This window comes from Etheostoma cragini, chromosome 3, assembly GCF_013103735.1.
Source record: "Etheostoma cragini isolate CJK2018 chromosome 3, CSU_Ecrag_1.0, whole genome shotgun sequence".
Classification (NCBI taxonomy): Eukaryota; Metazoa; Chordata; class Actinopteri; order Perciformes; family Percidae; genus Etheostoma; species Etheostoma cragini.
The window spans coordinates 26,683,868-26,697,764 of NC_048409.1; the positions used below are offsets into that span (position 1 = coordinate 26,683,868).

The 13,897-nt window shown below is 39.4% G+C and overlaps 2 protein-coding genes across 2 annotated transcripts; both read right to left on the reverse strand.

The window, feature by feature from the left end:
* Positions 1–1,557: 1,557 nt before the first annotated feature.
* Positions 1,558–2,705, reverse strand: LOC117942480 (claudin-3-like). Its single transcript, XM_034867944.1, has one exon. The coding sequence runs from the start codon at positions 2,532–2,534 to the stop codon at positions 1,878–1,880; it is 657 nt and encodes a 218-aa protein (XP_034723835.1). The 5' UTR covers positions 2,535–2,705; the 3' UTR covers positions 1,558–1,877.
* Positions 2,706–6,138: 3,433 nt separating this feature from the next.
* LOC117941902 (claudin-4) lies at positions 6,139–7,405 on the reverse strand. The gene has a single exon (XM_034867121.1). The coding sequence runs from the start codon at positions 7,228–7,230 to the stop codon at positions 6,562–6,564; it is 669 nt and encodes a 222-aa protein (XP_034723012.1). The 5' UTR covers positions 7,231–7,405; the 3' UTR covers positions 6,139–6,561.
* Positions 7,406–13,897: the final 6,492 nt, after the last annotated feature.

Here is a 13,897-nt window from a genome sequence, read left to right on the forward strand (position 1 = left end):
ACGGTCCTAGAGATAATCAAGTGCGGGTAAACGTCTGTGGGAAGGAGACAAATATCCCAACAATGAGCAAGTAAACTATTAACTCGTTCTTCTGACCTGCGACTAGTGTGCTAGTCCCAGAGTCTACAGTGTCTCGGTCGGATGAAGATTCAGAGTCAGAGGTTTGTGTGGTGAAAAAGGCCCTAACCCACCCTTTTTGGGAAGACTGGCTGCTAGAATTCAGTTGGTTGAGTAAAAATAAGTTAGTCATGAGGCCTGCTAGTCTCTGCTAGGTAGAGTTTTAGGCTAACGATTCGGTTCAGTATTGATTTTTAATTTAAAAAAAATGGGTGTCAATTTAAAAAACATTGACAGTATGTAACTATAGAATGTAAATATGGTTACTTTTTATATGTATGTATGTATGTATATTTTATATATATATATATATATATCTATCATGTGGATCTGTTATTATACCATCCTGTTATGATGTATTTGTATGGTGTGTGATGTCTGTAGGATACTGGGGTCTGTCTGTCTGTCTCTCTGTATCATGTGATGACAGTAGACATAACAATACAGTATAGTGTAAAAATAAAGATCGAGGAGCAAAATCAATAGAGCTTGAATCACGATTCAAATACGAATTGATTTTTTTTGCACACCCCTAACATCTTGCTTTCATCTTGTGAGCGGTTTATTTTTTTAAATCATACAAAGAGGTTTTGAAAAGGTTCATATGACCAAGGACTGGGAAACATCTTGATCTTTATGGACTAATGGTTAAGGATCACCTTTAGTATGAGTTCATGAGGCTTTCCCCTGACAACATTGTTATGTTTGATGGGCCTTAATGACTGTCTGCAGAATGCCCTTGAAATTCTTCTGGGCTGGGACTGTCTCCTTAGAAAACCCAGTGTTGACAGCCCTCCCCCAGTCTCCCCCTCTGACATGAAACAGGTCCATTGTTTGGGAAGGCAGTTCAGATACTCGAGTGTGGGGAAGCTGACAAAGTAGCGGTTCTTGTTATCATAGAGCCAACAGACATGTGGTAGAGATGGGAGCCAGGTGGATAGGTGTTTTGATAGACTGCCAGTCATCAGCCTAATGCCTGGCTATGCAAGGTGCATAGAATCAAAAATGTTCTTTACACCTGTTGATTTGGAGATCAACCATTTTATCGAATCTATTTTTTAACGTGATTTCAATTTCCTAATGGGTGTCAGTTTTGTTGTGACTGACCAACCTACCATAACCTGAAGGCTTATTGAAATTTATACTCAAAAGTCAAAAGTCATTGATCGGTATATTTTATATGATATTCCTCAAACTTTAATGACCAATTGTTTCAGTCTTCATAATGAAAGACAACCTGAAACAATACTGCAATAGTTTAAATGATCAAGAAACTTGAGTTAAAAACAAACAAGGCCTTTAAATAAAAAAAAGTAGCATCAATCATAGACATCAAAACATTTCAGCTAAAGTGATTTACAAAATGTATAAATAACATCTTCTTTTTGTGACTTCATGACATGGTTGGTTGAAGTTCTTGATCAAAACTAAAGTGTTTTATATAAAACATACAATCAATAGAGTAAAGAGTATGAATGCAGAGTCACCTATTCTCTATATTTGAATCACAAATTATGCATTTATTTTCATAAAATATAAAACAAACATACATAGTTATTAGCCTCAAAGTTACACACCAAACATTTAACAACGTTCTATAGGGCATACATTATATGGTGGCATTAAAATTGCAAAAGGTTCTTGTTTTTTTCAACATGAAGACAGATGTCTATAGGTTATAAAAAGGACTGTCCTCTCCAGTTCTCTCTGAGCAGTCTTTTCCATGATGGCAGAGGTGTGAGAAAAGAGCAGGTGCAAGTTCAGACATAGTCTCTCCTATCGTGACTACTCGGGGCCAGCGACCTAGTTTGGGGGTACATCATCTTTGATGGAGGCCCGTACCTTTTTTCAGGTTGTGGGGGGCAACTGGAGCAGAGGATTCCCCCTCCAATGAGCAGAAATGCGGCTGCAGCCCAGCCCAGGTACAGAGCCACACCTATCTCCCTCTTCAGTGCCTCCGGTGTAATTGGACTGTAGAACTCTAAGATGATAGTATTGGCAGACCATGACACAGGGATCAGCTGAGTCAGAGAAGCCACAATGAAGGCCACCCCGGCGGCTATCATAACCCGAGCTTTGGACGACTCTTCATCCACACAGTTGGTGCATTTTGCACCCATTATGGCCACCAGAACGCCCACAATAGCCACCACGATGGAGATGATAGTGAGTGCACGGGCGGCCTGAAGATCTGAGCTGAGAGCCAACATGGAGTCGTGGATTTTACACTGCATCTGACCTGTGCTCTGGACCACGCAGTTCATCCAGATTCCTTCCCAGGTGGTCTGTGCTGTTACGATGTTCACCCCAATGTAAGCTGACACTCTCCACATGGGCAAGGCGCAGGATACAATGGCTGAGATCAATCCCAGGACAGCAAGACCCAATCCAAGTATCTCCAGTCCCACTGAAGGCATGTCTGAACTCTGTGTGAATCAAAGTACTCCGAGGTCTTCTCTATCTCAGTAGTCAAAAGTGGACTAAGTGAGTGATCTCTATAGTGCTGATTGCACTTATAAGCAGCAGAGTTTTTTAGCGCAGAAGGTGGAGTCACTTGGTGACTGGTCGCAGCAGAGGTCAAATCGGCTTTTGTCCCACTTTGTTTAAATGCGCAAAAACCTAGCCTTGACACGGCCTCAGCTTAATCATTCAACTTCCTTTGCCCTGGTAACTCCCCCATCTATTTGGGTATGGGGAGAGTAAACAGAGGGCCTGTATTTCAGGTCTGGAGAAGTTAAAGGATAACCGACATGGTAAAGAACGGTGAATAATTGATTGTAAGTGGAAGGCACAATATCGACTCCCGTAAATTTGTCATTGTAGTCATCAGTCAGTTGTTTATAATTCTGAATTGAATCCTTCTTGTCAAAAATAATTATCTGATGAAGATGAATGGAATTGCATTGTGTAGGTGGAAAAAAAGATTTAATGGGTTTGGATAATACTTTGGAGGGGGTGTTTTTTAAACCGGGAAGAGTCTGTGTATCCTTCCAATGAATATGATAAAACATTATCTCTACTTCCATGGAAAGCCCGCCTGCATGCATGTTTCTTCATCTCCATCATTATTAAGCAGCTTAAGATATCAACTGAAATGTTTTTTTATTCGGCTGTGTGGGAGATATTTCAAGTGTGTTTTGGCAATGTTGCCATAGAGGTCATATCATTTGAGATTACATGATGAGTTATGCAAAAGTTATTTCAAACATACATTTAGTTAGAGATGACACCCAGAATGTTTCCAGTAACGATGCCTTTTTTTAGTGAGTAACGCTTGGCTACATTGAATGCGGAACGTATGCTGACCATTCGTGGAGTGTCTGTGCTGCGGAATGTATCTTTTTTTGAATGTATGTTTTTGTTGAGTTTTTCAGTTACAATTCAACAATACGAAACAGCAAAACAAAACCAGGCACATCAATAAGTACAAATAGGCATTTGATATGTATAAATATATGGATATGTGAATTGGAATGTTAGTGGGATGTTTTACTGCTATGGTAACATGCTGGAACGGATCTTTTAACTGGCTACCCCTGCTGCAAACACATAGTGTAAGAATGTGTGAGTAACAGGAGAGATGGAGAGCTTTTGCTTCGGGATTGTTGTTGTTTCTTCAGTTTGTGGAGCCAGCACAGTGCTCTGAAAGGTCAATCTACTATCAGCTGTCATCAGGACACAGGTGATGGAAACAAGACATTAAAAACAGAAACTCTCAAAACCAAACTGCCAATACGCTCATTGAGTCGTTAAGTTGTTTCCTGTCTAGTGATAGTTCAATCTAAAAGCAATATAGACAGTTTATGATCCATTTCGGTGCAAAAGTGCTGCACACAACTCACGTAAAAACATATAGCGCGGCTAGCGGGTTGCCGTGAAGCATACACACCACTTATGCGCTGCTCTCATGCCCGGTGTAGCCAGTTTCATTAGAGCGGAAGCGTAGGGTTGGAACATCCACTTTGCATACGCTACGTGTGCAATGTAACCAGCCTGTTGCCGTTTTGACACACTAACCTCAAAGACGTGTTAGAGATGATAATAACATGTTTTCTCTGTACACAAAAAAAGCTCTTCAGATATCTGACTGACACTTTTCTTCGTTTCAATAAGAAACCCCAAGAGAATGAAATGTTAGGTAACAAGGTTGGAGTGTGTGCTGCTATGTCATGCTGCCTAGGTTACCATGGGAAGTTAATAATTGAGACCACCTGTGGGAACTGCTATGCAAACAAGACAAACCCCCCTCTAAACATACAGTATCTGCATTTGGAAGGCACGCATTAATATAATTTATGAATATCATATGTATTTCTCTCAGGACAGACGTGTTTCTAGAGAGAATTCCATGGACCAGCACTACAAAGAGAGAGTGTGCCAGTGTGTTTTGACCAAGTGTCTTTCTGTGTGAGCCCAAGGGTCTTACCAGTGTCCTTGCTCTGAAGGTTGCAGTGCATCAGGAGTTTCAACCTCAATTTAACTTTTGCACGTGTCACAGAAAACAACCCTCTGCACACACACTCTGACCTCCAGTAGTTTTACCAGGAACCCTCATTTGTCAATTTACAGTTTACAGAAAGGATGACTGAAATAATGAAGGCCATGTATTGGATTATTGTGGAACAAGCCATCCCATAGAGGCTATGAATGGAAAAATGGGCCTGTAAGGTTCAAAACACGACCAACAAGTGTCACACAGTCACGCAATCCTGCCAGTAGGGTCTGTGGTCCTTCAAAAAGAGTTTTCAGGAGATTTTTTTTAGATCATGAACCTCACTCCCTAAGCCACAGCAGGTTGAGAAAGCAAGACAGGTTTTCAACCTGCATCTTTGTTTCTTGTACTTTCATTTTATTGCTTGTGTATCGCTTGTAAATCAGGGGTACTTGATTCCCATGCCAGTTTGTTTATTGCGTAATATAAGTTGTCTATACATTGTATAAATTAGATGTTTCAAATGTTTGAAAGTACCATTTGGAGAAGTCTGAAACGGAGGCTGTCACCGGTGTGCTTTACTGTTCACACAGACAGATTAACATGTAGATTGAAATGTAGAAATGTCTTTTTTAAATGCTGCAGGCCCACTGTTGAGGTGGTACTAACTTTCTACAACAAATCCAAGGAGGCTTTATTTTTGCTACAGTACCTGCTTTTGTTTTGTCTTTTAGATTTTTAGAGATTTCAAGTTACTCTTTGAGCAATAAGATACACTTATATTTCAGTGAATCCCATCGGGGAAGTAAACAGTTGCAAACCATGTGATCAATAGGGTCTTTGTGGCTAAGTTTGGATTGTGTTACGGTGCAGGTTACACCCCCTTGCAGAATGAGACTTTTATCTCTGACTCAGTTTCACTCTCGCAAAATGAGGACAGCCTACAATGGAAGGAAAGCATAAGGTGCTCCTCTCAAACAATCCACCCATTGTTTCTTTTCTCCGTGTACATTGAAATTAAATACCCAATTTTGGCGTGCACTTTGACATGCTCTTATTGGTCAGACTCTGCTGAACTCTACAGCAGGCATCTGCCCCTGTTTCTGCATACCAAAGAACTCATGCAGGCATAATTATGTTGCACTTCATTTCAGCATCAATTTCTTTTTCTTTTTGCAATCAAATCTTTTATTTTCCACATGCAAATACACTGGCAAAGGTGCAACATATTGGTTTAGAGGACAATATACAGAGAAGTACACTAAACATACTGGGAAAATTTAAGCAACAATTTTCTGACTCTAAACTCGGGGTGGGCCTTAAAATACAAAATCCTCACAATACTTATGTCACAGTACTATATTATTGCAAATTTAAACAATTTATCACGTTTTTATAACTTCAAATCTTTCCCAATTTCAAATAATGTCCCTAAAGGAAACTTTGTCAACAGCTGTTTCATCGATAAAGATACATTTCTCTGTTTGTTCATCTCACTTCACTTGTATTGCTTTAAAATGGGATTGTCAATCAGACAAACTGACCAACGCATTTCTAATAATAGATCAATACTTGCCACCTATGTATTGATACAGGATTGCCACAAAAAAACTATGCGTAACGATTCCCCCCCACCCATACTCTAAACTGTAACTGTTATATGAAGAAGGCTGGAAAAAGTAGTAATTTCTTCTAAAGGTTATGCTTTATTTAAAATCTTGCTTCAATCATAAATAAGTCTTCCAACACGTGTGTGTTTTTAATATCAGAAGTCATCCTAATGTTTCTTAGAAAAAAACCTACAAGTAAAATGTAGTAATATTTGGAATACAATATTAGAAGCAAGATGCTCACCCCTACAGAAAAATGGTAAAAACAAAATACTTTATGAAACATGCATCAGTGATTCATACTTAAAGCCCAAGCCCATGATGCTGCATTAACATCCATCTGCTGTGCACAAATTCGCTAACACTAGTCATGGTATCATCAGCGGCGCCCACATGTCATGTTCATACATAGTCTCTTCGGGGGTATCCGTTGACTGACATTAGTTTGACAGCCGAAGAGTCCATTCGATGGGGCATGGAGCCACCACCACTCGGTGCTGCAGCTGCTATGGGTGGGCAGGAGCAACAGAGCAGGGCTCCCCCTAGGATGAGGAGGCAGGAAGAAGCCCAGCCAAAGTACAGAGCATTACCAAACTCCCTCTTTCCCGTTTCCTGCAGCAGCGGGTCGTAGAAGCCCAGCACGATGGCGTGCGCGGTCCAGGACACAGCCACCAGCAGGAGCAGTCCAGCCACCACGAAGGTTACTCCAGCAGCCACCACGAGCCGTGGTTTACTGCTCGCATCTTGGCTACAGTTGGTGCACTTGGCACCAGCCACTGACAGACCGATGCCCACGATGCTTAGTACCATGGAGACGATGACCAAGGCACGAGCTGCTTGCAAATCCACCGGCAGCCCCAGCATGGAGTCGTGCACCTTGCAGTGCATCTGACCCGTGCTCTGCACTGAACAGTTCATCCACAAGCCTTCCCAGATCACCTGGGAGATGACAATGTTCTGACCGATGAATGCAGCCACCCGCCACATGGGCAAGCCGCAGGCCACCATCACCCCCAACCAGCCGGCCACGGCCAGGATCATCCCAAGGATCTCCAGGCCTGCAGAGTACATAGTTAGCTGGGGATGAAGGAGTTGAACAAGACTCGCTCCAGAGCGCTGTGGGATAGAAGGGCCTTCTGTGTCCGCAGGCTCAGCCCTCCTGAGATGAAGGCGATATCGGATCCTGTTGGCTCAACGTCCTACATAAGACTTTTAGTGAGAGAGAAAAAGAGAGGGAGAAACTGATTCTACCTTCTTTATACAGCTTAGACGACTGAAGGTGGAGTCAGCTTAACGTGGCATCATGTTAACCTTCAAACTGCATTGCAAATGGGAATACACTCGTATTTGTCAACTGTAATTGGTGTCGAATGGGAAAAAACATCAGTGTTCTTTGTAAAAAACATATTTTAAACACATAAGCACATGTCGAATCTTTGACGCCAATAAACAAAATAAATACGTATGACTTCCGGAGGAAAGTGTAGTCTTACACCACATTTACTGAAATTCTTACAGCGACTATTTAGTCACTTCTGATTTTACTATAATATAAAGATTCTTGTTCCAGAGAAATGTGACAACCTTGACAAAAATAGCCAAATAACCATCTGAATGAGATCTTTATGCAAGACAAAAGAGCAACAATGACCAGCCTTGTCTGTTGCACACCTACATAATCAATCCTGTAAGATGGACGTAAGAGGCCACTGCACTGTAACTAAAGAAAACGCACGCAAAGAGATCACATTACGCAACAATAAGAGAACACACTAAATAGATCACATCACGCAAATAGATCAAAACACTGTAGAAGTGTTTCCAGGGAACACTTTTAAGTGATGCACGCAACTGGCTTGCTTGCTGCAGTTTGACGTCTTATCTCGGCAAAAAGTCAGTGGTGTTGGTAAAGCTATAATGTTAGTTTATACCAGCTATTGTAGATATCTCCAGTTAGACTAGCAACAGCCTTTTGCTTATTCTAGTTTGACGTCAATTTGATTAAGATAATTTCTTAATTTTCTTGTGCTTTGTCTGCTAATTCAGTTCTGTTATACAGATAATTGCCATGTGCTATATTAACTGCCTAGATGGATGGACTAGATTCCCATTGCAGGGAGTCAGTCAGATGTTTTGTTAGACTTTTTATTTGCATGCATTTTGTTAATGTTACATGTTCTGATCTATTTACGTGTTTTGTCAATGTTGCGTGTTGCAATCTATTTGCATGCGTTCTCCTATTGTTGACTGTTGTGCTCTGTTTGCGTGTGGTCTCTTAAGTTGCAGTGCAGTGGCCTCTCAGGGCCACCGTACATAGAAGAAAAACAACCCACTGCGTTTGAGTTAACCAGTCTTGTTGTCAGTGGGGATGTTGAAGGTGTCTTTCTTAAAATGGAGGATAAATGGTTAAATATTTAAATAAACAAAATCAACTTAGAATATCAGCCTGGCAGTCTATGATTTCCTGAGTGTCTTCTCCACTTTCTCACCTAACTGTCCTGTCAAAGATTAAAGGTGGAAAAGCTAAAAAAAAATCATAAAAAAAAAATACATTCAACCATAAATACATACCTGGGACTTAATGGTAGGTTGCCTGTGTAACCAATCCCTTCAATACCACCTTTGTATATGATTATTTTTGGGTACATCAAAGGACAGAGAGCACATTTAGTTTTAGACTAAAGCATTGCTCTCTGATCATGTCAATTTAGCAAAAACTGTAAAATACTGTGATTTCAATCACGTAAAAAATGAATAACCTTTTGTCTCTTTTAGCATTTACAAATACGGCATCACAGCTGCTCGGTCTTTTTGCATCATCATCTGTTTGTTCATGCTGAACATGAAATGAATGAAAAAATACCTCAGGTGGGAATATCCCCTAAAATATCTAGAGGATCTTGTTTGATAGACAACAGGGTCATTGAGGTTGGCTGACATTTGAGCTCTGTGTCATTATAGGCTTTCCTCTAATCAACACAGGTCACCTGGGGTCAGTGGTCAGGATGAGTACCTCTGTTGTCTTGTGGTTTACCCCGTCCAGAGACATACATGTACGCATAGGCTACTCACCGTCCCATTATACCACACAAACCTGGCCACACACCTGCCATGTATCTTATCATCTGGACCACTTTTCTGGCATGCGATTTTGCATTATTGTACATCAGTACGATGATATATTATATGGGTTTTCCCTATCAATACCATGCATCCTAATTTCCTCCATCAGCTTGAATACTTTAGATCTGGTCCTACAAATTATTCTTTTCTTCTTACTTCAGCTTGAGTGACTATTCTATTTCTGATAATCCACCTTTAAAGTAGGGGTGTGAATCACCAGAGGCCCCATGATACAAGATTATCACAATACTGCATTTACTGACTGATGATTTTAAACCTATTGTAATATATTTTAATTTTTTAACCTTTTTTCCAACTTCAAATGATGTCCCCCCAAAAACAACGTTGTGAACATGTTTTCTACAATTGTTTGTGGCCTATTGAGAGAAAACCTAAATAGACCATACACCAGAGATGGCTGCTTTGACATCATGATGCTCGCTGCAGGAATAGAAGTCACACTTTGTGTTCACATACTGTAGGTTCAGTGCATACTGTACGTACACCCAAATATATGATTTCCTATAATAATAGTCACATGTCAAGTGTAACCAAGAGCACAAAACTGCAAATATCAAGAACTGGGGTGGCTGTAGTTCAGTGGTAGAGTGGTTGCCCGCCATTCGATAGGTTGGTGGTTTGATCCCTGGCCATGTAGTCCCATGTTAAAGTGTCCTTGGGTGTTGGAGTGTAAATGTGTGTGTGTTTATCTGATGACCAGGTGGCACCTTGTAAATATTTGCATTGTACTGTACATGTATCTTTTCACAGGCAGGGGGAGCCACCATTGTATTCTCTCTGTGTTGTCTAAATTGTGTTCATCTGGTTAAGCAGAAACCACCCATCATGAGGATTTTGTTTGTTTAGTTAAAGTAATACAGTGGTGGGTTATCATATCTGCTTTTTTGATATGAGATCTTTACAACAAAGATAATACTAAACAAAACATCAGCATGACTGATTCAGTAACATCTTTTAGTTCTTTTTTGTATTTGTTTTATCTTGCGTTACTGGAATTGGTTTCCTTTATTTTCATCTTCTTGATTTTAATTTGATGCCCTGTGTGAAGCACTTTGTAACTTTGATGTTAAAGATGGCTCTATAAATGAATATTATAAGTAATATTATATTAAAGCATTGCTGGTTAAAAGGATGCTTAAAACAATGTGATTTTCAGCTTTTCTGATGCCTTTTCAAACTGTATTTTTCCTTCAACTATTTCTGAAGTGTCTAACACACAAGGTAATAAAAATAGATAAACCAACTGCTATTTCCTTCCTTTGGTTATGATTTGTAGCTGGCAGCTGGCTCTGTGAAAGGAGTGTTCAGTGCAACTCTGTGGTTGACTACCAGATAAATTCAGTTCAAACCAGATCTAGCTTGAATGATAACAGCAGACGTGATTGGCTAATGCTTACAAGAAACCACTTCTTTTTTACCTATATGCAGCCGCGGCTAACAAAGCATGCTTCTTCACACCTGTCAACACCCTGGTAACAAGTTTTCCCCTATGTGTAAATTTCATAATCCTAATACCAGACTAATAGTGGTAAAATATGTAAAACAACACAATACAGTAACTGATACTCCATTCTCACAGTATTGTTACAATACACAACTCATTGTAAAACCAATAACACAAATCAAGCACATGCATAGCATGACCTATGTAATTACTCTCTAATAGTAAGCAGAACTGCACTTAGACATGAAACTTTGTCAACACAGATTCAGCCCAAGGCAAGTTTGGGCGTTGCTGTGGAGAATCAAGTACTTTAGTTTAGAAAACACAACGATAAAACTGCCTTTGGTCAAAAAATATCTTATTATATTAGACAATCTCACACAAAGAGAATGATTCACGTTTTGTCGTTGGCATTTTGTGTTTGTTTGGTCTTGATGTTTGCATTCTTCTTTTCACTTTACTATACAAGAAATCTAATGAAACTTACCGCACTATTGCAAATCTTTTTGAACAAAAACCAGTGGAATTCAACACCTGTGTTGCATTGGGCTCTGTGTGGCTGTATGATTGGACTTTTAAATCTTATTAGGTTTCAGGCTTCTTGTTTTGCATATGAGGATCCTGTTATTTCACCTACAGTAAACTTTTGCCTTTTTTGTGTGACAAAGTCACAAACATGAATTACTACATTACCTTTCGTTGATGCAACTTTCTATAACCTTTCTTGTAATTCATAATTTGATGACTATATGTAAAGCAGAGACTTTTTATTAAAAGTAAAACCCATGGGATTGACATTTATGCAAAAATAGAGACATTTTAATATCCCCATATGTTTTGTTTGCTGGATGGATAAAACAGATTTCCGCAGATGTTTATGGAGTTCACCATTTTCCTCTGCAGGTGCACCTGCTTGACAAGACATTACCTGGAAATGTACATGTAGCCTCTTGCAGAGCACCTTGCTGAACACTCACCTGTCATGGGAACAGGAACGAGTCTGACTGGTTTCTACAAGGTAGTGGTGTCTACTGCAGGTTGGTGTTGTTTCGTCACAGTGCGCACACAGTACTATGTGACTAATTCTTTCTACGTTCAAACCTTAGTTTCTTAAGATTTTGTTTCTTATTGTCTTTGTGTGTGTGTGTGTGTGGAGGTGTGGAGGTGTGGGTGTGGGTGTGGGGGCGCAGGTGGAATAATTGAATTTTGTTATAGGGGAAGAGGGGGATGTCAAAGGGAAGTGACAAAGTATTCATGGTCCTGAAAAAATGCCATATAATGCTGCAGTACATCATAAGTTCTGTGCTCAACACATGTTCTCCTGCAGGGGTTACATGTCATGAGAATAATGTACTACGCACTACATCTGTCTGTGTTGCTACAAGCTGTAGCAACAACTGAAAGGTTCAAATATAAAACATAAGTACAGTACCAATGACTAAAGCCCATAGAGTGAAGTGTAGTCAGATGAAAACAATGTACAAAATAAGGAAGTAAAAGTTCCTTCTGTGTTTTATTCAAAGCCAAAAACATGTAATACATCCCTGTGACATCCCTGTCACAAACAGTGAAGATAAATGAGGAACTTCGTTTCCTCCTGCCAAAATACAAACCCTCAGCCGCTCCCTCGATCCCAACCAAAATGGCCTATATCCCAACTTTCACAGCAGCTATTGTGTGTAGCTTTTATTTGCCCATATTACATTTACGATACCTTACTTTCACACATTAACCTGTACAAAGTACAAATCAGAGGTACTTGTACTTCATGTATTTCATTTCATTTATATATGTTGCTACTCCCCTACATCTTAAAATATTGTACTTTTAACTCCACTATTTGTCTGACAGCTTTAGTTACCTTTCAGATGATGTCGTTTCATCCACGTCCTGTCCAGTGAAAGCCATATATCTCCAGATGTGTTGATGTTGAATGTTTGTGATAAACTGAATGATGAAGTGTTCCTTGGTATGTGTTGATTCGACCAAATAGATAAATACTTTATTCAACCCAAAAGGAAATTGTAGTCATCCAGTAGCATCTTGCTACCACAACACAACAAACACGTACACACATATATCACACATACATAAGAATACAAAATAAAAAACACTCTCAGAAATGCAATGAGCACGATAAGGTAAGGTACTATGGTAGACTGTGTGCAGAAATGAACATTGAAGTAGATCATGATTAAATATGAACTATAACTATAAAATATAAACATAATAAGCTATAAACTGACTGATTGAACAAGATTAAAAACAATATATAACAGGGAATAAGTTATAAGATGTAGATGTTATGACCACAGTCCAGATTGTATAGGAGGGTTGTACAGCAGACAAGTGATGGTAGGGGCTGAGACAGACAGGCTCATGCTGAAATGTCAATTTCTCCCCTCCCCCTTGTGTTGTATTGAAGAGTATAAATGGCCCTGGGACTACTTCCTAAGATAAATTAAAGTCTTTAAAAAGCCTCTTGAATCCGATGGGAAATGCATGGTCACAAAGCTGAAAACAAGGCTGTTTTTCTGACACCTTGAAAACTTTAAAAACTCTTACGTGGTTCTTACAGGACAGCAACACTACTAACATACGATGATGTTATAGAATATGATGCATTTCTGTTGATTAAACTACCCAACATATAAAGGAGTTGATAATAGCACAACTTTGAAAATCTACAGCAACATACCGATTAATGCAGCAGAAATATTGATCCAGAAATGTCATACAGTGTATATATTAGTAAATCACTCTGACTGGGAACATTTACTCCACAATGAGTACTTTTACTTTACTTTTACTAGTACATTTTCATAATACTTACACATTTATACATAATATGTATTATTAATATTACACTCATAAATAAGTAAGGTTTTGTTGTGGAGTGTGGAATTGATATGTTCACTTTAGTAAAGGATCTGAATACTTCTATGTGTTTTGATATGTGGAGATATTGTACACTATTAATGCCATACTTCACCAGATCTTCTCTAGAAATCGGTAACATTTCTCTCATCACTTTAGCAGACACTCAAAGACTTCCGGTTCCTGTTTGTGTCGCGATAACGTTTCATCATGACTCAATGAAAAGTCCTGCAAACACACACCGTGCTCAAATTACACACAGAAACTGTGACA

Excerpts from the sequence above, each read along its gene's own strand:
- LOC117942480 (XM_034867944.1), bottom strand. The coding sequence starts at position 2,534 with ATGCCTTCAGTGGGACTGGAGATACTTGGATTGGGTCTTGCTGTCCTG.
- LOC117941902 (XM_034867121.1), bottom strand. The coding sequence starts at position 7,230 with ATGTACTCTGCAGGCCTGGAGATCCTTGGGATGATCCTGGCCGTGGCC.